This window comes from Labrus bergylta, chromosome 16 (assembly GCF_963930695.1).
Source record: "Labrus bergylta chromosome 16, fLabBer1.1, whole genome shotgun sequence".
Classification (NCBI taxonomy): Eukaryota; Metazoa; Chordata; class Actinopteri; order Labriformes; family Labridae; genus Labrus; species Labrus bergylta.
In genome coordinates this window covers 4291070-4314914 of record NC_089210.1, presented here as the reverse complement: position 1 = coordinate 4314914, position 23845 = coordinate 4291070, and the positions used below count along the sequence as shown (strand labels likewise).

The 23845-nt window shown below is 40.8% G+C and overlaps 1 protein-coding gene across 2 annotated transcripts; it reads left to right on the top strand.

Annotated features, from left to right (window-relative positions):
* Positions 1-1607: 1607 nt before the first annotated feature.
* LOC109989325 (integrin alpha-3) lies at positions 1608-22372 on the top strand. Of its 2 annotated transcripts, none has more exons than XM_029278707.2 (29): positions 1608-1925; positions 3395-3564; positions 7416-7543; positions 8110-8195; positions 8489-8625; positions 8736-8842; positions 11034-11126; positions 11462-11521; positions 11612-11765; positions 11910-12103; positions 12198-12286; positions 12371-12504; positions 12692-12769; positions 12862-12929; positions 14875-15011; positions 16175-16318; positions 17006-17103; positions 17596-17764; positions 18263-18349; positions 18462-18541; positions 18620-18697; positions 18786-18888; positions 18963-19139; positions 19461-19595; positions 19938-20048; positions 20513-20611; positions 20773-20898; positions 21132-21274; positions 22195-22372. In XM_029278707.2, the coding sequence occupies exons 2-28, from the start codon at positions 3407-3409 to the stop codon at positions 21240-21242; spliced, it is 3141 nt and encodes a 1046-aa protein (XP_029134540.2). In that variant the 5' UTR covers positions 1608-1925; positions 3395-3406; the 3' UTR covers positions 21243-21274; positions 22195-22372. The 2 variants fall into 2 exon arrangements, with proteins under 2 accessions (XP_029134540.2, XP_029134539.2); XM_029278706.2 differs by having other exon boundaries at positions 18260-18349.
* The last annotated feature ends 1473 nt before the right edge of the window (positions 22373-23845 follow it).

The following is a 23845-nucleotide window of genomic DNA, read 5'->3' as shown; positions in this document are numbered from 1 at the left end:
GTGCTTCATTTATATAAGGCTGTTTTCAAGGTTTCTGTAATGATTCAGAAATCTAAGTCCGTTTTTATTCTGTTCAAAGGGGTCATATTATGCTTTTTCTGGTTTTATATGCGCTTTAGTTTGTTTTCCAAGTGTCCTGTGCATGTTTAGGCACATCTATGTGCAAAAATTCAAAGTCCGCAGAACGCAGCTTCTCCTACCTCCTCCTGTTAGCTGTAGCATTAGCTGCATGTAACGCTCGGTTCTAGCCCCCCTCGAAAAAAATTTGCAAGTGTGACGTCTTGTCAGTGTGAGATCACTGATCTAAGCCCATTGGCTCATTAAGGCAAGCCCTGCAGCTCATGTTGCAGGCCCATTAACTTCTGTCGCACGCCCACGATATGCCGTAGCCTGCGGTAGCACAGTAGTGCTAAGGTGCTAATGTTTTTACTCCACGCGGCGCCAAAGTGGCTGCATTCCCAATATGGTGAAAGGGGCGTGACATTTCCGAGAACCGCGCTGAGCGACTGACCAATTACAGCAGAGCCGATAGGCCGACCAATCAGATCAGACTTGGCACATGTGGGTACTTCAGAGCCTTAGAGAGAGAGTCAGAAGCGAGCCGGTGCATGGAGCGGCAGTTCATGAAAACAGACACTTTTTTCAAACTTTAGCTGTTGTGAACATACTTTAGTAGGTACATAGATTAAATATATGAACCCCAAAAAGGGCAGAATATGACCTCTTTAAATCAGACAAAAACAGACGTGTGTGTGTGTGTGTGGGGGGGGGGCGTCTGGAAAGATAAGAGTCAGTGGTGCATTCAAGTGCAACTCAAAGTAAAAGGAGGCTTTGATCAGTGAGTCTTTGTCAGTGTCAGGTTAACTGGTGATAACAGTCGTTGCCTCTGATTGGTTATTGTAGATGTGACCACAGCAGCATGAGATAACCTGTGTGTGTGTGTGTGTGTGTGTGTGTGTGTGTGTGTTCATTTATAATAATCATTATCATCAGCTTACAATATGTTATTGAAAACATGCTAATAAAGATTACCCTCCATTTCTTATAACAGATCGTCCCCTCGTGGGTACAACGAGGGTCCTCATAAGTACAGATGAACGAGAGTGTGTGTGTGTGTGTGTGTGTTTGTATGAATGTGTAAGGCTGACTGATTAACTGTGTTTTATAAAATTAGAGTGACAGGAAGTAATCACAAAGACAGGAAGCTAAAAAAGGCCCAGTAGAAGAAGAAAATTGTGTGTGTGTGTGTTTGTGTGTGTGTGCGTGTTTGTCGGCAGTCAAAGTTCAGACCTCATATTGTTAGTCAAACATTCACTTTCACACATGCAGCACACATTTTAAAAACAAGGTTGTGTGTGTGTGTGTGTGTGTGTGTGTGTGTGTGTGTGTGTGTGTGTAGAAATAGAGACAGACAATCAAGGTGCCCCTTTGCACGCCCAAATGTCCTGAATCCATTTATGACCTGTGTGTGTGTGTGTGTGTGTGTCCTGTGTGTGAGTGATTGTGCTTGTGTGTTTGCGTGTGTGCGTGTGTGTGTGTGTGCACGCGTGTGTGTGTGGGCGGGTGAGCAGACAGAGAGAGAGAGAGAGAGAGAGAGAGAGACATGATTTCATTTCAGGGCGAGCGTGCACAACTGAAGAATGAGAATGAGAAAGCGAGGGAGGAAGGTGGAGCCACAAGGAGAGAGAGAGAGAGTGAGAGCGAGGCAACTGAGCGCGCTCAGATGAGTCTGTCAGCAGACGGAGGAGTAGTACAGACCAGAGAAGGACTCGAACCACCGACCTTCTTACATGCAACCTGATATTCTTTAACACAAAAAGGAGGAGGAGGAGGGAAAAGAGAAGGATAAAAAGTCAGACGAAGAGGAGGAGGGAGAAGAAGAAGAAGAAGGAGCAGGAGAAGAGGAGTGTCTGCAGAAGAAACAGGTCTGAACTTCTTCTCTTCATATTAACCTGCAGATTTCTCAGATTTTCAATCAAAAAATTATAATTGAAATACTTAATCTCTGTATTTGAAATCATACAAAGACAATAAACAACAACAAAAGTGAAGTTGAAAAGATTACAAAACTAAAAATGTCATAAAATCGAAAAATAATTGATATTAATATTCCACTCAAGACTAACAACAGACCTCTCAGTGTACAGTAAGATGACAAAGAATAAATGACTTTTAATGCTATATCAGAACCAATGATAAAAAAGAGCTCTTTTCTTTAACACCACCACCGTGCACTGAATGCTCTGCAAGAGATAAAATAAACATTTAAGTGTCCAAATGGTTTATTTCTAATTTATTTGACAATGTTATATTCCTAACACAGATCTAGAGTGTCTGTCACCAGTAAGATCTGGTCAAAATCTCCCTCTCATATTTTAGTTACCAGTTTTACCTTCTTCACATTCTGTCCTGATCTGCTTTAAGAGGTTTAGAGTCTGTTCATCTTGAATATTGAGAGCTGGTTTATATGAAACTGAATCAAATACTTGTTTGCCCTGTGGTATAGTTTATGTTTAATGTCTGGGATTTACATTAAGATCACAAACTAGTAACCATATTGAGACCAAACTAAACATTTTAATTTTACAGATAAAGACAGAGACCAGTATTTAACATTATATTTTACAGACAGTACAGTTGAACAAAGTTAGGGCAGTAAAGGCATGACTTCTTTAAAGGGTTCAAATTGATTTTCAATAAATATTTTTAAAAATGACTGTAAACTGTGGGATGTCTTTTGTAATCTGTACTCAACAAAGTGATGCTTCAGTTTGAGAACATGATCAGTTGATTTCACATTTAGACTTGAAAGGATTTTCCTCACAACCTTGTCCTCACAGTCCTGCTCGCCAGAGAACCTCTCAATGCTGTGCTCAATGCTGCACTAAATGCTGAATGAGTGCTAACACTGGAAGTGTGAAACCGTGATGGAGTGTTGATAACTGTCAGTAAAGTTCCCTTTAATCACTCTTAAAGGGGAATTTGAAGTCAGAGCTGTTTATTTCAGTTGATCCTCGGCTCAAATACAAACTCCGTTTCTCTCTCTTTCTCTCTCTACGTATAAGTGATGAAAGCTAAAATGATCAATACACTTCAGTAAAAGTTAAAGTGTGAATAAAAACTGTATTACTTTCCTCTAATTGAGACTTCTATCCTCAATCAGTCAAGAGAAAGTTAGATTCAAGCAGAAAGTGGATGATTTTAATGTCATGGATGACTCTGATTCCGAGCTGGATTTCATGGTGTCGTCTGCATAGCAGAGAATATTAGTCAAAGTGTTATCCCATTTAGATCATTTAAGACAAAGTGTGGAGCCCTGTGGTGCTACTTTGAACATTTGATATTAACACCATGACATTCTTTTTTGTTTCTGTTGTTCTTGACATCCTCTCAGGTGACTGTCTCCATGGCAACAGGTGTGTGCATGTTGCTGAGCCTGTGGGCCGGTGTGTGCGTTGCATCAAATCTGGACACGTCGTTCCCGCTGCTGAAGAACGGAAGAGATGATAGTCTTTTTGGACTGTCTGTTGCTCTGCATCAAGACCTGAAGACGGACACTTACCTGTAAGTAAAAACCCTTTCACCTGTCTGACTGTAAACGTTGAGCACACACCTGACCGTCTCACAGGTGTGTCGAGGTGAATGATTGACTGTCTGATTGTGTTGAACTTTGTTCAGTGATCTAAAAGAGAAAGTAAGACATCCATCAGCAGTGCAACTGACAAGAACTAAACCACCAAAACATGCTGCTCTGTGATTGGCTAACTGGTAACCTCATGTTAAGATGACAGACAAGCTCTGAGGTTTGTGTTGCTATTTAGTGTGTGACCACAGTAAAGCTGCTCTGTGGGAAAATATAACATCTTCAAACTTAATGTAACTGATGAAATTGTGGGTCTGAACTCTGCAGTCTGATGAGTTGAGTTACAACTGGCAAAAAATATTTAAACTGCTCACATGCTTTAACAAAGGAAACATCAATATTTCAAAAACACCTCTCATGACGAATATCAATGTTTCCCATTAAAAGGCTGATCCTTTGAAAAACTACAAATCCCATAAAAAAACTAAAGGTCCTCATAATTAAGCGTAAGCTCAAAGAAACAAACCCTTAGGTCGAATTAAAAACTACAGGTAAAAAAAGATAAACAGATTTCACAGGCGCTGTAAAATAAAAAGAGAAAGAACTACAAGTCCATTAAAAAAGCTCCATATATGCCACATATTTAAACTACAGCTCCCATAAAAAAGTACATCCCCCTTAAATACAACTACAAGTGGAACAATTCTTTCCAGGTCCCATAATGTACAACAACTGGTCGCATATAATAAATATGAATAGGTCCCGTGAAAAAAAACTTTAACTCCTTTGCAAAAGCTACAATTCCCATGGCTCCCAACTTTAGCTCCCATTACAAAACTACAAGTCCTACATGTAAAAACTACAGCTCTAAGAACTACGAGGCTGGTGGTGACATCATCATGTCTGTTTTCTTTCTGAGACGAACAACCAGATAAACAAGTCTGTCTAAAGGGTCCATACTTTTTCATACCCCATATCTCATACCCTACTAAAGGATGAAACCTTTTCATTGACCTGTAGATTGTGTATGTGCGTTTATGTCTCTTTGTGTGTGCCAGTGTAATAATGTGTTTCATGAGGAATTCTATAAATGAAAAATACTTGAACCCTTTTACACAACAGGAATTTATACACAAAAACACCAATACACACACACGCACACACTCACACACACAGAGAGTCAGGTGGATGCCCTGCAGTGTTAATAATGTGTTTAAATTCTCCTGATGTCTGTGAAAACACCACATAGGGCAGGAAGGGGCCGTAAGGAGGTTCAAGGTGGTTATTGAAAGAGATGTACGTGTAAGTCCTGGAAAACCCTGGTGGAGGTCAAATGACTCTGCCGCGATGTTCAAGAAGGTTTGGAGGAGCAGAAGATGTCCTGCAGGTCCTTTGGAGAGGCCATAGAAACCTTTGGGAAGTTATTACAGGCTTTGAGCTGGGTTCCCTCAAGGGATCATCTCCTCTTGGTACAGACTGATAAAATAAACAGTGAGTCAGAGTTCAGTGTTGAGAGATTTCCAGCAGCTGCCAGTTAAACTGATGCTGACTGTTAGCTGTTAGCTGTTAGCCGCCCCTGGATCACTCTGATAAGGTCACTCAGAGGTCACAATGCTGTCCGTCTCTGCTGTCACCATGACGACTGCCTCTTTATGTTCTCTAATTGGATTGTCTACTAATGGACGGCTCACACATACTCACACAGGCACACAAACAGTAATCTAGTTTCCTTTGAGAGTTCAGAGGTCACAGAGTCAATTTGTCCTCTCATTGGCCCAAAGTCCCGCCCATCAGATGCCCCCCCCCCCCCTCTGATTGGTCAAACAGAAACATCCACCTCAGATCAATTATTATGAGGTTTTCAGAAGGTTCAAGTAGCTTGCAGATGTCTATGAATAAGTTGTTAGGTCCTTGAGGAGGTTCCAGAAGTCCTTGAGAAGTTAGAGTTGAAACATGTCTGTTCATATCAGACAAGATGTCAAAGGTTAGACACGTGAAACTTTGTGACGTCATCAGCACATTAACACACCTGGGCGGAGATCAGATTTGAGGTCAGATGTCAGAGAAATACCTGGATCAGATGCTGTGTGTTCAGCTGGTAAAGGGATCTCAGTTCTGTGTGTGTGTGTGTGTGTGTGTGTGTGTGTGTGTGTGTGTGTGTGTGTGTGTGTGTGTGTGTGTGTGTGTGTGTGTGTGTGTGTGTGTGTGTGTGTGTGTGTGTGTGTGTGTGTGTGTGTGTGTGTTTCCGAGGGCAGGAAATTAAATTCATAGAAAGACTTAAAGAGTATTACGCACACATAGACTCATAGCCTTTGTTGCCTAAAATACATGTTTTTATTTTTTGCATGTTATCGTTTTCTCTGTCTAACCGTTAACCCTGTCACCACGTGGGGGAAGAGAGATAGCCCACTCAGGGTTGCTGTTTTTGTAGTCTCAGTGATGTCACTCATTGGTTTCCGGAGAGGCCTTTTGCAGCTCACCAATGGGGGTTACCACAGTGGAAATTCTCCACCTAACTTTCAATCAGTCTAGCAAGACGCTAAGAGATGGAGTTGAGGCAGGCCTAAAGCCTCCAGGCAAAATGCTACAACGCGTCCACCTGTCAGTCAACTCGTGCACACACCTAATTATGCAAATGAACACACAAGTCTTAGAAAAGGGATAAGTAATTTTTAAAAAAAGCATCCCCTGTAAAGTGTGTGCACATTCAAAAATGAATTATAGAGACCAAAACATGTGTTTACACCAGGCTGTAAACATGTGTGTTTTTGCTGTAAAAAAGGGCATTTTAACACGGGACATATGGTGATTTCATGATCGGCCTCTAGTGGTAGTTGTAGGTACACAAGTGTTACTTGAAAGCTAACAGAGCTGACCTACACTTTTCTGTCTCTGTTTTTGTTCTTGGGAGAAACAACCAACCAGAGTCCTCTGTCTGTCATTGTCTGTTGCCTGTCCTTTGTTCGTTTGTGTGTGTGTGTGTGTGTGTGTGTGTGTGTGTGTGTGTGTCCTGGATGTCCTTTGCTTTCAGACATCTCTTCACTTATTCCAGAAATGTCACCACAATTAAAGTCACAACAGACTGACTCCAGTTTATCAAAAAAAAGATGTCTATAAAGGTTCCTGAGGTCATTCAAAACATCCCAGGTGTCCAGGATTATTAAAAAAGGTCCTGAAGAGCTTCCGGATACTCCAGATGTCCTTGAAAAAAGACATTTTAGATTTTTGGAATTAAAGGACCGTTGCAGGAGTTCTTGAAAACAATTCTTGTGTCCTTAAAGATGTACCCGGTGCCCTGCTCAGCAGATGATGTATTGGTTATCTGTTAGGTGGGGGTTGTTTCTGTTTGTATAAATCCAATGAAGAAATCGTGAAACAGACTGGAGATTATAACACCATTTAATCGGCCGAGGTCAGACAACTTCATCAAACAAGCATGCGTCCAAATCACTTGACTGACAAAGTGCTGACAAAGTAACAGTGTTCACAGTGCTGCTTATATTCTGTCAAAAAGGTGCAACCCACATTTCCATTTGGGTGCATCACCATAAAACAATAAAGATGACATGACACTGATTTGTATAGGTAACAGATGTACACTCTCTGTCTAGCAAACAGTTGTTGACAACATATAGTTGGCTCCTATCCAAACATAGATCTGCTACTACTTAGGTGCTTCACTCATATAAGGTTACAGCTTCAGACACCTAAAGGTAGGAGTGTTAACAGGTGGTAGGCAGACTTGAATACTACATTTCACAAAGTTACCAAGATGAATGAATTTCATGAAAATTCGTACTAACATTATCTTAACTGTTTCTCGTCCTCACAGATTATTAGTTGGAGCTCCCACGGAGAAGGCGGGTGTTAATGTGCCAGCCAATAGGACGGGAGGAGTTTACAGCTGCCCAATCACAGCTGCCCAATCAGACTGTAGCAGGATAAAGCTCATTGACCCAGGTGAAACAATAATATTTGATACGTCAAACCAGGTAACAAAGGTGTGGACTAGTGAGTCCTCAAATTTTAGCAGGTGTGCTCTTATCTAAAAAGCTAAACACTGGTATTGCTATGCATTATGGGTAATTTTCTGGACCTTTTCTCGCACAGTCTTGATTTCGTTTGTTTTTGTGGCTGTAGATCCTGCAGATCTGTTCTGTGTAATGTGGCTTAAGTAAATAAGTTTGATGGCTGTGACTGCCCTATAGTGCTCGAGCTCTCAGCCAATCACACAGAGTTAGACCTTTCAGGTTGTTTTTTTCTTTGATGTTATCTCTCTCCTGGTGCATTATGGGTTTCTCCATTGCTCAGTAAGCAGTGACAGCTGCAGTCCGGGAGCTTTTATCATACACAAAGAACCACCAGATATACACACACGCACGCACACACCATACATAGGCTTTATCCTGAGTGGGCTCTAATCAGAGGTTACCACGGCAACAACCAATGAAAGTAGGTTTTTTAAGTGTCCTGTCATAAAGTTTGCAGCCTATAGTGTGTCACTCACCTTTGCTAACCTGTTTCAGACCAGATTCTATCTCGTGATCGGGTTGAGGATATGTGGCTGGGCGTGTCAGTGGCCAGTCAGGGACCACCTGGGGGGCGGGTCTTGGTGAGTCTGTGTATTTATTTGCAAAGCTGTCACCGTGTTCTCTGTAAGTAGCAGATAGCTGACTTTTTCCCCCTTTTTTTATCCGTGAAATTACATGAAAACAATAGTGACACTTACAACAAAACAGTTAGAACAGTTAGAAGGAAATAAAACAGAGCGTAACAGAAGCTAAGGACAGACAGACTTTTTGGCAAAATCCAAACAATGACAATAGAAATGTATGGGAAATGTAGAACAAGTACAAAGGGGGACGGGGACTAACTAACAAACCCCTCTCCACATCCTCTTTACAGGCATGCGGTCATCGCTTCGTTAAACTGTATGGCGCATTCAAGATCAGACAAATGATTGGCCGCTGTTATGTCAGAGGAAACGACCTGCAGTATCAAGAAGAAGACATGCACTGGCAGAACCCGGACCAAATCTGCAGGTAATTCACCTGACAGCCACAGGACCAACATGTGACAAAATTAAAGACAGATTACCAAAGGAGTGTGTGTGTGTGTGTGTGTGTGTGTGTGTGTGTGTGTGTGTGTTAAGTCATGAGGGTGATATCCACGGTGAGGTCATGTGTACCATGGGGATTTCTGCAGCTGTCACTCAGACTGAAATCATAGTTGGCACACCCGGAAGTCACACATGGCAAGGTAAGACTCTCCTCGACTCTTTGATGTTATTGCTTCAGAACTCTCTTCATCACTTGTTTTTCTCCAATCAACCAGAAACCATGAACCATTATCGGCTGACTATTGTTGACCTCCTGCCTAAAACTTGAGACCTGAGAATCAAGTTTAAGCTAACCTTGCTAAATATAAGTAAGAGTTTATTGAGATTGATTGACCACTAAAAGTGATTTTTTTTTGGTGGGGACTGTTTGTTGAGGAAATTACTAAGAACTTGACTTCACACAATAAGACTCAGTTGATTCAGATGGCTTACGTTGATGAAAGTTTATACATACAAGAATACTACGGAGCAGAGCTGGAGTAGCAAGCACACGTCTGATACTGTGACCCTGCTATGCCAAGTCTCCCAAACTCTTCGACAGGCTTTGCATTTATAGAAAATACATTATTGACGTCAGAGTCATACTGACCTTAACTAATCTGTGTAGTACAATTTGGAACAGACACTTAGTCTACCGCAGATATAAAGGGGAAGACCCTTGACACACTAAGCTGTCCTTGGTTTCTAGTCATAACTGAACTCTATCAGAGAACAGTGAATAAACATAATGATGTTTGTACATTTAAATCTTAATGCCTAGGTACAGAAATTCCACCACACTGTTGGCCATATTTTTATTAAACTTAAAAATGTACTGTTAGAAAACAGCTAGCATTAGCATTCAACTGGCTTTCAAGTAATTTCACCTTTTGTTTTGTTACAAAATATAAACGGTAACATTTCTAGACAACAATAATGTTAGCTAGTGGTTGTCTGTGATGGCTTCAAACAAAATCAATTAGGTAAGCCATTGCTGAGCGGGTTTAACACGCTATCAAAAAAAAAAAAAAGGCAGGCGCGGATCCAAAGTCAACTTATAAGCTACATTTATTAATAGAAAACTTTTCAGCAAAAAATAAACTTCACAAAATAAAATAAACAAATCAGATTGCCATATCACGTATATCCTAAGCGGCCCTTTGCAGTCAAAAAACTATTCCGCTTCCCCCACTCTCACTCTCGCCCCAGAAATAATGCACAAATACCCCCAAATCAATTAACAAAATGTAAAACCAAAATAAGCCAGAATAAACATATTATAAATATATTCTATTTTTTAACTGTAAATAACTCATATGGCCATTTGGCCACAACATTGTCTGTGTGTTCTAGCATTTGCTAATGGATTTTTGTACATGTACTGTAAATAAACATGAACAAAGCGTTAGTGATGTCACCCATCAGTTACTGAAGGGGGCTTTAAAATCCCGTCAGTGGCAGTTGCCATGCTGGAAATGTTATCTCAACCTAAGTTTCAGTCAACTTAAGCTCTTGGTGAACTGGAGGTTTTTACACTTCCCCATTGGATTCACTTTTCAACACTGGAGGTTGCCACTTGGTTCTACAGTAGGCATATGTTGTTTTAAAGAGCCCATATTCTGCCCTTTTTGGGGTTCGTATATTTAATCTATGTTCCTACTTTTGTATGTTCACAATAGCTAAAGTCTGAAAAAAGTGTCTGTTTTCATGTACTGCTCCTCCTTGCTCCCTCTACGCTCTGAGTCCGTCAGCTACACTCTGTTGAGCCCACACTGTTAGACCCCACGTGGGCCAAGTCTGCTCTGATTGGTCTGCCGATCCGCTCTGTCGTTATTGGTCAGTTGCTCAGCACGCGTCTCGGAAATTTCCACATGAGCTGCAGGGCTTGCCACAACGAGCCAATGGGCTTAGATCAGTGATATCACACTGACAATGACATCACACTGACAATTTTTTATCGAGGGGGGCTAGAACCGAGCGTTACATGCAGCTAATGCTACTGCTAACAGGAGGACGGAGGAGAAGTCGTGTTTCCATGGACTTTGAATTTTTGCACATAGATGTGGAAAACACACTAAAGGGCATATAAAACCAGAAAAAGCATAATATGGGACCTTTAACTTTAAATATGGTTGGCTTCCTGTTCCTCCAATTTTTCCGATCTATTGTCTTTGTAATCACTGATTAATAGAGAAGTGGTTCAGCGCAATCTGTTTGCCAGATTACCTCTTGGATAACCTGTCCTATAAGATCACAGCATTTGAGATTTGCATACTGAGCAAAATGGCCACCATATGAACATGATGAATAGTACTTTTCAAACTAAACTGTGTGTATATGTGTGTGTTGTAGGTAACGTCCATGTTTCTTGGATGAATCCAGACGAGCTTTATGACACACGGAAGACCGTCTTGCCAAACATGCAGCTCGGGAACCTTTATATAGGTAAACTGTCCCTCTAAAATTTACCTCCTTTTAATAAACAAAGTTAGGCTAAGGACACAAGGCTCAGGGCACAGTAGTGTTTATATTCGCTGCCATGTTTGTGAGCAGTATAAGTAAGCAACATCCGCTTGGTGATGCTTTCCAGTCTGCTCACCCTCATTGGCTATTGTGGGTATTCAGTTAGTTAGAGGTAATCCGATCTGTTTGATATTTACGACAAGAGATCAGAGAAGTGCCCCCTTGATCACCAGCTGTAAAATACTCTTACTGACACCACTACCCATTAACCATAACTTTCTCTGTATGTTGGTGTGTCTGTATGTTTTCCGGTGCAGGATATTCAGTCACTCAGGCTTCTCGTCTTCTCTCTCAGGATGAAGAAACCATAGTAACAGGTAATGGGCTGCTTCAGTGTTGAAGAGGTTATCAGCTGATCGATTTATCACTTAAGTGATTGACTTATTGATTGTTGTGTTGACGAACAGGAGCTCCAAAAGACAATAAAGACGATGCTCGTGGCTCCGTGCTGCTGGTGGCCAAACATCCCAAGCAGCTGATGGTACAGCAGACTCTGCGGGGTGAACAGACCGGCTCGTACTTCGGTAATGCCGTGGCAACCAGCGACCTCAATAATGACGGGTAAAGAAGGGTTAGAAGGTCATCTGAGATCATATCCTGTGTCTTCTCCCTTTTGTTCATATGTCAAGTAATCACAAAAACAACACACAAAAACAACCCCCCATTTACTGCAAGTCATGGTCCTTTTTTTTTTTTCTTCTGCAGGTGGAACGACCTGCTGGTTGGCGCTCCTTTTTACTTCCAGCGTCAGCACGAGGCGGGTGGGGCTGTTTACGTTTACATGAACACAGGAGGTCGGTTTGATTCTGCTCCCAGTGTGGTGCTGAGAGGACCAGCCGGGTCTGCGTTTGGCATGGCTATTTGTGCAGCCGGAGATCTGAACCAAGATGGCTTTCAGGGTGAGGACCTTGTTGATACACTGATGATGATGATGATGATGATGTTTAAAGATGCTAAGATAAAGATCAGGCGTGACTTTTTTTGCTGTTTCAGACTTTGCAGTTGGCGCTCCTTTCCATGAATCAGGAAGTGTGATGATCTGGACTGGGAGCAAAGATGGGGTCTCTACAGAGCCGAGCCAGGTGTGACAGTAACCCCGTCTTTCTATGATATCAGTGGGTATGTGGTTCTCACCTGTAACCCTGCCCCTTCCTCCCTATCTGCAGGTGATCTGGGGCAACAAGGTGTCTTCGGGGTTCAGGACTTTCGGATACTCCCTCTCTGGAGGTGTGGATGTTGATGGGAACAAATATCCTGACCTGCTGGTGGGCTCTCTGGACAACACCGTTGTTCTGCTCAGGTATATTAATCCTTCATTATCCCACCTTATTCTACTATCATAGAAAACATTGGTTCCATTTTATAATCGTCCCAGTGACCATTTTTCCGTTGAAAAGACATTCTAAACTGGTTCAAAAGTGATGGTTAAAGAAAAAAGACATGTTGGAGTAGTAAAGAAGTGTTACCTGGATTGATTGACTCCACAGAACTCGTCCAGTGGTTCACCTCAATAAAACCCTCAGAGTTTCTCCAGAGAAAGTCGACCCCGAGACTTGTGACAACTGGTGAGACTCAAGCCTGTAACCTTCTAACATGTTAGCTGCTAACAGGTACGACGAGCTAACAGGCTGACTGACTGGTTGTGTGTTAATATTAGTATTCAGGTGAAGGTGTGCTTCACCTACATGTTCAGCACTGGAGAGAAGAGCGACAGAGACAACATCAGTGAGTAACCCTTAATCACTTAATCACTGGGAGGCCATTACAAATAAAGTGGGGTGTTGCATTAATGGCGAGCAGTATTACAGTAGATTTTTCAATGAGTACTTCTTGACGTTCTTTTCTGGCTTTATTGTAAAGAAAACACAATTGTGTTATTGTTATTAAATAGTAGTATTGCTTGGTTATTATATACAGTATTGTACTGTAATTCTGTGGCTTTAATGTTTGGCTTGTCTGGATCAAACACATACTAACACATTAACAAACATGCAGAGGAAGGTTCCTGTGTTCAGAGAGGTAAATTGAGTGTTTTTTTTCCCCCAATGGAGTCTGGTGGCTTTAAAGAGATTGATGTAACAGCCTTTTCTTGTAAAACAGAGCGTCTTTCTGTTCAGTGCACAGACTGCTGATTAGCTGCTGTCGCTAACAGATGGTCAGTTTATTAGGACATAATGCTAACGAGTCTGTTTATGGCCACAGTGATCATCATCAACCAGCTTCCTGTGTGTGTCTGTGTGCACACACTCAACTAATTGGCCTGATTGATTGACAGGACAAAGCTGTCAATTAGCGCCTGCTGTTAATCCACAAAGTGACACACACACGCACACACACACTCAAACACACACATACTCACACATATATGCATTCACACATCAGATGACATCACACTGTGTCCTTGTGTGTCCTCTTGTCCTTGTGTCTTGAGTGTGTTTTTCTGAATGATAAATCACATTACAGGAACTGATATTAAATCTGAGAAATAGACACACACACACACACACACACACACACACACACACACACACACACACACACGTGCAATGCACACTCACACACACACTCAGTATTCCTAAGGGAGCTATGTGTGTGTTCCAGTTGATTCTTATTAATTTGACCAACCATTGACAAGGTCCCCTTCAATCTGCCCACAAGCGCACACGCATACACGCACGTGCACACGCTCACAAATGATGCCTAGAATTCAAAGAACCCGCTCTTCCTTTATTTAATTTTTAACCATATTAACTACTTTTTTTTTTTTTTTTTTTACATTTTCCTATGCAAATATTCCGTATAAATTATACGTTTGACTGTTTAAAGAAAGTAGGATATGATTTTTGTCAGAAAGTACTACTTAGATGCAAATTCTGAGTGTTTGTGGACAATTGCATACCAGTACAGTTTATTTATTTATTTTTATTATTTATGTTTGCCTGCAGATTCTACTTTTGTATGGTTATGCATATTTGCTAATGTATATCTTAAGCTGTTCATGCGATGGGTACATCTGTCATGTATATGGGCAGACGTATTTAATTTAAGTTTTATTCATCTATTTGTTTATTCTCTCCTTTTTTATTGTACTTGTTTTTTTTAAAGTTTTTTTTTTATATAATATAAAGATATATATTATTTTATTTATCTTTTTATTTTTTACTAATGCTGACTAAACCTGTTTTATAAGTAATGTGGTTGGCTTATTATTATTGTCACTGGTACTGATGTTATGGCTGCAGTTATTAAGGCTATGTCCACAAAAGATCAAGGACTGTTATTGTACATTAACAACCAAGGACAGATGGGTGCAGGGTGATGACAGTTTGTTTTGTTTTTGGATTTTCTTGTCTGTTTGTTTTAAGTGTATGTTTGGTGGGCATTGTATGCCTATTTTGTCATGTCATGTTTTGAAAAAAAAACAAAAAACAATTGTTAATCACAAAAAAGAAAATACTACTTAGGCATCTATAGTGAAGCGTCAGCAAATAGATTAATAGCACCGGTTTGTCCACAGGGGGGCGACAGAATCAACACAAATCGGAAGTTTCCCTCAGATGTAACTTGGTGTTTGAAAATGTTGTAGCAATGAGTTAAAGACTTTATGCTAGCCTGCATGATTAATGGTGTCCTTCTTTAAATGTCTGTCTGTCTGTTTTCCGTCTCTCAGCTGTCAACTTCACTCTGACCGCTGACGTGACCAGCCTCAAGCCCCGCCTCCGTTTCAAAGACGGTGGGCTGAGCGTGTACTCTGGTTTCCTGTCGATGCCGAAGGAACAATGTAAAACCCTGGAAGTGGACCTTCTGGTGAGACTCAAAAACATACACAGCATTCACTTGAGCATTCTTAGTTAGTGATAGCTCCCCCTACAGACAGTCGTATTCATTACAACCGCATTTATGACGATGCGTAAAGATCAATAAAGTCGACAAAGTGTGAAAGGGTAACCTTCAGGCTCCAGTTGTTGAAGAGTTATCAGGTTAGATAAAAGCATGTGGATTAAAAATAAAACCTTGAAAATAGAAAAGAAACAAAAGAATCTGGAGTTAGATGCGATCAGGTAATCCACTTTTTGTCCAGATAAAATCAGCGGATGAATGATTTTCAGTATCTGCTAGTTTTACAAACAGGGAAAACATAACAAAAGCTAAAATTACATTTTAAACCACACGTAGCCATTGTCACCAATAAGAAGAAGGTAAAAAGTGCCAGAGAAAATGTCTCTGACAAAGTATGAGCCAGACTCTGATGTTTAATTAAAGGAAGTTTTGCCATGTAAGATAAGAAATGCTTATTTTTTAATTCAGAGCTTTAATCAGTCTGCTAATGACATTCACACACAGAGTTCACATCCTGCTTCTCAACTAAAGAAAAAAAACAGTAAACTAAGAATCAGTTTGACTTTACTGGACACAACTAGTTTATAGAACAAGAGGATTTCTCAGACTGGACTTTTAAAGAGCGTGGTCGACATTTTCAGTTGGTGTTGGTAAATCTAAAGCAGTCACCGGTTTAGGTACAGGCCACAATCTCTTAGATTTGCTCTCACGTCTTCACATAGTTCTTATCAGCACAAGTTTGGACCTCTGCCCACATTTTCCTCACTTGATTGCAGTTTTGAGGTATGTGGTTCTGTTTTGACTTGTCATGTAGAAGCCTCAAACTGTTGTTGACTGTATATCCTGTTTCCTTAACATTCCTGCTGGGCATTCTCATAATCCTCCCTCTGTTTTAGGCATTGTTCTAATTAACAAGCAGAGGCTTGAAATTTGCAGAGAGATTATGCCCCGCAGCCTGGTTTTTTGGGTTTATTTTCTGTTAAAATGGCGTATTCACTTTGTGTTCTGATGCTGAGAGCAGCTGGGAGAAAACAAAACATTGACAGCGACAGACAATAAGAAAAGTAGAAAAAGTTTGGCCAATGGAAAGTGTTGTTGAGTTTTTTGCTTTGGCTGTTTGTGTTCTGCAGAGTTCAATCCAAGACAAAGTGAAACCTCTGGTGTTCTCCTTGAACGCCTCTCTGTATGAGAAACTTCCAGAGAAAAGAAACCCTGTACAGGACCTTAAACACTTCCCAGTGCTGAGCCAGACACCTCAACCTATCAGATCACAGGTGAGGACCAATGCAAAAACCACAAAGCCTATTGAACACATACCCGAATCCACAGAGCAGAGGTCAAAACACAGCTAAATTATGGTAAAGCCAAACACAATACATATTAGAGTGAACACAACCCTTTGCAACTCTAACCCTAAAAGACACAGTCTATATAACATACAGCAGATGTAAGGAAAATCTAGAACTAACTAGAACCCTGGTAAAAATCCATAGAAACCATCAGAACCATTGTAGGAACGAGACAGAACCCAAGTCTAAACCATGCAGAATCAAGGTCAGGGCACATCAAAGGCCAGCTGAGAATCCACAGAAAACATCAGAACTCAGATCAGAACCCACATGACCTTTGAAATGATCCTTAAGTTGTGAATAAACAGAGCCCATCATATACTGTCAGAAAACAATTGTAAACAATCAGTTTAGAGCTAAGGTTACAAGTAATCATCTATCAGATCACTTCCCTGGTTATAACCATCCAGATCATAATAAAGCAAACATCTAAACCCACATTGGGACTTAAGAACCTATTTCACAAATGATAGGGACCATCCTTAAATCCAATACTGACTGACTGATTAGGGTAGAGTTAAAAAAAACTGAGTTTTGAATTGCAATGACAAGTAAAACTCCCTCACTTATTTAAACATGTCTTTACTGTTTTGTAATTCCTTCTTCTATCAGATCCACATCAAGAAAGCTTGTGGTTCTGATAACCGCTGCCATAGTAACCTACAGATGACCGCCCACTTCACAGATGAGAACCAGATACCTTTTCCCAAGTAAGTGAACAGCTACAAACTATACTGTGGGTCAAGTATTCAAAAACATCAGCTTAAAAGGATTCTTGTGTTTGCAAATATTTTTGGACCGATGAAGAGCTGGCTAAACACTGAAGCTTCTATGTCTATTACATGGCAATCTGTATGCACATTGAGGGGGCAGGGGTTGATGACGCTCTCCAATGTTTGGAATCTGGACCGCAGTACCAATTTTAATTGCTGAGTGTCAGAGTTACATACCTTACTGCGCTCTAATCTCTCTCAATTTTTCAAAAGTATCTCCTATATTGATCCCAGTTTTATAACGTTTCTGGTGGTGAAGCTGATTTAAAAAATACTGAGGCTTTTTATGTTGGGTAAAATCAGTTATATCTGAACCAGTTCGCTTGGCAACTTCCATCGCTTGCCGTAATAACTGGTCTCATATCTGGCAAACCAAGGGTCCTTAAAACAGTATATAATATTTCTGTATCTATGTCTGTGTGTTTCCAGGGAGAAGGACAGTCAGATGTGGAACTACAATGGCAGTATTAACCGATTGATCCTAGAGGTTAACGTCAGCAACACAGCGTCACCGGGGCGACTAGCAGAGGATGCTCATTATGTTTCTTTAAGTATAAGCATACCACGGTTCCTCATATACTCCGGGGTCCGAACAAAGGTATTGACATTAAAGGTCTTTGTCCTCTAACTTTAAGCAGACTGCATTGATGTACAGTTTAATCTGCATTGATGTATCCTAATATACCTTTAAGTAGAACATAAATAAGACTTAAGCTTTCTCTGAAGTACTTGACTGTAGACCTGAGACTTTCCCTGAAATACATGAGGAATTGAGACTGACTCAGATTTACCTGACTGATTGGCTCAAGACTTACCTTGAAGGACCTGACTGATGATCTTGAGAGTAACCCTGAAATACCTGAATGGTTGGTTTAAGTCTTACCTTAAATGACTTGACTGATTTGCTTGAAACCTACCCTACCAGACCTTATTGGTTGGTTTCAGAATGACCTTAAAGAGCATGAGAATGGTTGGCTAAAGACTTATCCTGGAGTATTTGACTGACTGACATGAGGCTTACCTAGAAGGACTTGACTGATTACCTTGAGTAATAGTACTACTACTACAGTCAGTCCTTTGTTTGTTTTTCCAGCAGCAAGGTGCCAAGGCAGTAGTGGAGTGTTCTGTTAAGGATACAGTTCTTGTTTGTGAGCTGGGAAATCCATTTAAAAGCAATCAGAAGGTAAATATTGTTCCTATTGATCTATAAGTGCTTCTACTTAGGAACTTCTAGTACTACTTTCTGTATAACTGTTTGTACTGTATCTGATACTTCTTTTCTCCTTGTATCACAGGTTAAGGTTTGGATTATTTTTCAGCCGTCTGAGATCAGTTTAGACACCAGAGAGATTCAGTCTGTGTTGCAGCTGTCCACGTATGAAACACACACACATACACACTTTTGTTAATGTTTCTCTTTGGACTGGTACAATAAATGTCTCTTTCTCTTCAGGCTCAGTGAGCAGTCAGATCTGTTTCCCGTCTCTGTCTCCATGTTGGTGGATTATTCACTACAGACGTCTCTTAATCTGTAAGTAAGAATATAGTTTATGCGGTTCAGTGTAAACCTTACACTCGATGACCTCATCTCTCTTTAATTGTTGATTTTGTCCTGATAGAATAAATCCGCCAGGCTTCACCTCCTTCAGTGGTAATGTGATCGGTGAGTCTGCAATGAAAACCACAGAGGATGTCGGCAGTCTGGTGCTTTTTACTTTGCAGGTATGTCTAGACTCAGTTTGACTATTTATAGACTGTTAACAGACCGTGGGTTAATCTATTACCCACTCTGATAGGTCCACATCAAAGGGAAGCCATTGGGTCACCTTGGTAACCTTGAGGTGGAGTTTGATTGGCCAATGGAGGTGTCCAACGGGAAGTGGCTGCTGTACATCGCAGAGATCCAAGTGAACGGTACATCACAGCCTCACTGTGCTCCGCCCGGCAACATAATCAACTCCCTCAACCTCAAGGTAACTAGTGAAACATTAGCTTCCCATTGGCTCACTCAAAGTCCTTGGCTTGCAAATTGCTGGACACAGGCTGATAATTATTTATTTTTCATTGCATGTTTGTCTCAGGAAATACATTTTTGGATGTTTTATTGGCTTCATTTGGTTTTATTTTACTCAAACCCCTTGCTGTTATGGTTTTGAATTCATGTGTTTTCTGCAAACCTTTGCTTAAAAATGAATGCTACTTTGTTTTATTGTCAGAGGAAACATTTCTGTTTTCTAAAACTGCTCACAAATGTAACCCTACTCTTGACTCACTGTTCTTCCCTGTTTGCTTAGCTGTCAAAGGAGGACCAGAAGGAGAGGAGGAGGCGGAGTCTGGAGGAGAAAGGGAATGAGACAAAGGACTCCAAGGGTGGAAAAACTCTTCCTGTCCTCCACCTGCAGGGACTGAAAAAGAAGTCCTACACTCTGGTACAAGCACACTCTTTCTGTAGTGTGGCTTCAGTTTTTTTTTGCATTACTGCTATTCATAAGTTACCTAAGCTTTGGTCACACCTCTTGTGTAAATTGTAACCTTTGTACTAGAGGCAGAAATTGTAAGTTATTTTACATCTGTCTATTTGAAGACTTTTACAAAGTTAGGATAGGCATTGATTTGTGACGACTCATTCAAACGTTACAACTTTGTAGTTGTGTCTGAGGATGATAACTTGAATTCTTGTTAAGAGTTTATGATGGATTTAGTTTTTGGTTGGGAAAATACATTTTGAAAATTGTAGTCCTTACAGGCATGTGGGTATTTTGTCTGTACAGGACTGTGTCCATGGGGCTAAATGTGTGAAGTTTACCTGTCCGTTGGGCAACATGGACAACTCAGCGACCCTGACTGTCAGAGCACGACTGTGGAACTCCACCATGATTGAGGTAGAAACAATTCTGTAGCCTCTTTTAGCTTGTAGTCTTGGTTTTGTTGCACATTTCCTACCTGGTTCAGTCACAGAGTTGTCTGCTGCCATTTGCTATTACAACCACTGTACACTATCTATAGTGGGGATGTAAGCCACTTAACAAGGCTAGACATAAACGGCAAACCCCTGTTAATTATCATGTTGTGTTGTAACTGCTGGATATGGAAGTAGGTAGCTGTATGCTATCATGTTAGCTATGATTACTTTGTATGCTGATATGTTTAGTTTAGTCTAGTTTCTGTTTTTTTTGTTGAAAGAGAAGTGAGGCAGAGAAACAAGTAAATACAAATAAATAAGCATGTGCATTTGAGGAAGAAACCCACTGTGGGTTAAATTAAAAAAATGGACTATGGACTATATTCGTGTCTGTTTGTCTGCTTGTTATTGGTGTTTTATTATCATTTCTTCTGTGTGTTTCAGGACTACAGTGACGCTAGGACTGTGTTGGTCCGAAGCCAGGCAACTTTGAAACTGCAGACTAGCAAACCCACCATCAGCATGGAGTCTCAAATCACAGAGGTTTTAAGCTGCTAAAATACTGCTAGCGCCCCCTTAGAGGCTGTAATGTTCTGACAGTCTGATCAAACACCCTAATGATGCATCTGTTGCGATCCACACCATTACAATGTTTTGTAGTTCCTATTTTCTCCTCCTTATTCAAGTGCGCTCTTCCTCTGCAGATTGAGATCACCATTTATCCAGACCAGGGGCAGCAGGTGGACTCCGGTGCCCCACTGTGGATAATGGTGGTGTCTGTCCTATCAGGAGTCTTACTACTGGCTCTGATCTGCCTGCTGCTTTGGAAGGTAACCAAGCTTGGTTGTATCATTAAGATGGAGTCCACCAGACATCAGCAGAAATCTTAACCATCTGTACACAATACCTCTCTCTTATCCTAGGATGTAGTTTCCAGGTCTACTAGGGACTACTGAAGTCTAATAATTATCATGTTTTTTCTGTGTAATCGCCAATACTATTTGTAATGTTATCACCCACTCCTGGTTGGTAAAGTTCCATTGTGTCGCCCCCTGCTGTTCAGTGTGGTTTCTTCAAGAGAGCCAGCACCAGAGAGCTGTACCAGCCAAAGACCCAGAAAGCCCACATGAAGAGCCAGCCGTCTGAGCATGAGAGGCTGGACCAGGAGCTCTGAGGCTGGGTTCACTGCTGCCAGAGAGCCCTGCTGTAAGGACCGGCTGACTCCTACCGACCACTACTGACTGTTTACTAACTGAATGTAACTCTTTCTTCTCAGTTACTGACTCATTCGGACTATGACAGACTGTTATTGATAGTGACTTTAATTTCATTTTTTTTTTTTGACAGATACTAAGCGTTTTTGATGATTCCTCCCTGGAGCTGTTTCTTACCAGTTTACTATCTGACTGTTACATACTGTGTTGTTAACTGACTGTTTCTGGAATACTACTGACTATTTACTGACTGGCTTTAGTTAACTGTTTCTGACATGTTACAGACTTGAGTCTGACTTGTGATGACTGGTCTTAACTTGCCAGTACTGGCTGATGTTTTCCTCTGCTTTCTACTGGAGGCTCTCTGGATAAAGCTTTTCACTTCCTTCCTTCTTTCCAGCTCCTATGACTCTTGCTTCCTTTGATTGACCAAGAACTCTGCTGATCTTTGTTATTCCTGTTTGTCAAATTTCCTCTGCTTTTACCTGACTGTTTTTTTTATTAATCATTTTTAATTCAGTGACTAATTGTATTTATTTAATCAGTATTTACCTGAATATGTAGATGTCCAATGATTTCTTCTTCTGTGGTTTCTGACTTTAATGAAAACAGGTCTCTCACCTTCAACATGATAGTAGCTTCTGTTCCATACTTCCATTTCAGCCTTGATGATGATGATAATTGTTTTTAAATTCCATGACTTTTATTGACAAAGGTCCAAATAAAAGAAAATAAAAGAAATGGATGCAAAACAATACGTCATATAAACTAATATACCTAAAATAAATTAACATTTATAAAGAGAGATAAATTTACCTTCAACCTATCCCTCTGTCCACTTCTTATTTATTTCGCCCTGTTAATGCATCCACTTCCTGTTTACTTCAACCCTGTTCTCTGTGTTGTCTGCAGTGTGGTTTCTTTGAGCGCCGGAGTACGTGGCGGACTACAGTGCTCCATCAGGGGAGGATTCTGGACAAAGACCAGCAGCAGCAGCAGTATACTGACGCTGATGGTTTCCTGATCCAAGACCAAGCATCGTCATCCAGAGGCAGGAAGTCCCCGAAACACTGGGTCACCTCCTGGACTGAGGCAAACTAAGGCTGCGTTCACACTGCAGCCAATGGTGATCTGAATCTGACCATATTTAAAAAGTGATGTAAACAGCCAAACAAAACAATCAGATCTGAGCAAAAAAAACTGAATTGAGAATTATGGCTTGCAGTGTGAACGCAGCCTCAGAGACCAGAGATATCCATGGCATTAGATTCTGAACTGGACCAATGTATTGTGAACCAGACTAAACCAGTTCCACACAGAACTGGGCCGAACCATACCAAAACATCCTGAATGGAACCAACACATCCTGACCATGATCGAGCCAGACTAACAAATCATGAACTACACCAAACCAGATCAGCACATCCAGAACCCTACCAAGTCATCCTGAACCAGACTGAAATGGAACAACTTATGCTAAACCAGACTGAGCCAGACTAACCCATCATAAACCCGAAAAAACAAAGACAAATACATCCTGTAACGGACCAAACTAGCCCAACACACCCTAAACCACACTGGGCCCAATCAACACATTCTGAACTGCACCAAGCCAGAGCATCTCATTATGTACTGGAACAAACCAGAAAATACTTTGATGACCAGGTCAATTCAGACCATTCCATCCTTGACCAGATCAAACCACAAGATCATCACATACTGAACCACACCAATCTCTCCTGGACCAAACCAAACCAGAAAGGGGCCTTCTGAATAGGACCAAACCAGACCAACTCATACAGAAAAAAAGAACAGAACAGTTTAGCCTTGACCCGACCAAATCAGAACTAATCCTTAACTAAGCCAAAAAAATCTGAAACTGGACCAACACATCCAAACCAGATGAACAAATCCTGAATCAGACCAAGTGAGATAAACAAATCCTACAAAGGACCAACACATCCTAAACCAGACCAAATCAGACCAACACATCCTGAGCTAGACCAAACAGTCTCTTCCATAATCAGACAAACAAATCCATAACCAAACCAACCAAACTAACTCGCCTAAAACTGCCTGAAGTACATCGAGAAATTCTCAACCAAACCAGGCCAAACTGAACCCAACACTGCCATTTTAATACCTGCCTTCTTGTGTGTATGCGTGTCTACTGCCCTACGAAAACCTTTCAAACTGTTTACAGATACGTTCTGTATTTAAACACAAAGATACAAGGTTTTCAAATGACAGTTCTGAACGTGTTTTTATGTGTATCTGTGAAAAGTATTTCCCAGCATCCTTGCTGCCTCTGAGGTAGGTCGGATATAAAGTACTGAAGATGCCAAAAACTAAGTAGTTCCTGTATTAAATGGTTTAAAAAAAAAATGCTGTCAGGAATTTGTGTGGTGTTGAACTCCAGTGCTGTAGGATCCAACAAAACAGCTTTAGCAAATAGAAATCTAACAGCCGGCTTGTAAATGATTGTTTTTGTGTCCTTTTTTTAGATGTTTTATATAATTGTAATAATTCAGTCCTTGAAAGCGGCACATGTTTGTGTGTAATA

Coding starts and splice junctions, on each gene's coding strand:
- LOC109989325 (XM_029278706.2), top strand. CDS start 3,407: ATGGCAACAGGTGTGTGCATGTTGCTGAGCCTGTGGGCCGGTGTGTGC. Junction 11,766..11,909: donor AGCGACCTCAATAATGACGG/GTAAAGAAGGGT, acceptor TTTCTTCTGCAG/GTGGAACGACCTGCTGGTTG. Junction 18,542..18,619: donor TCTGTGTTGCAGCTGTCCAC/GTATGAAACACA, acceptor CTTTCTCTTCAG/GCTCAGTGAGCAGTCAGATC.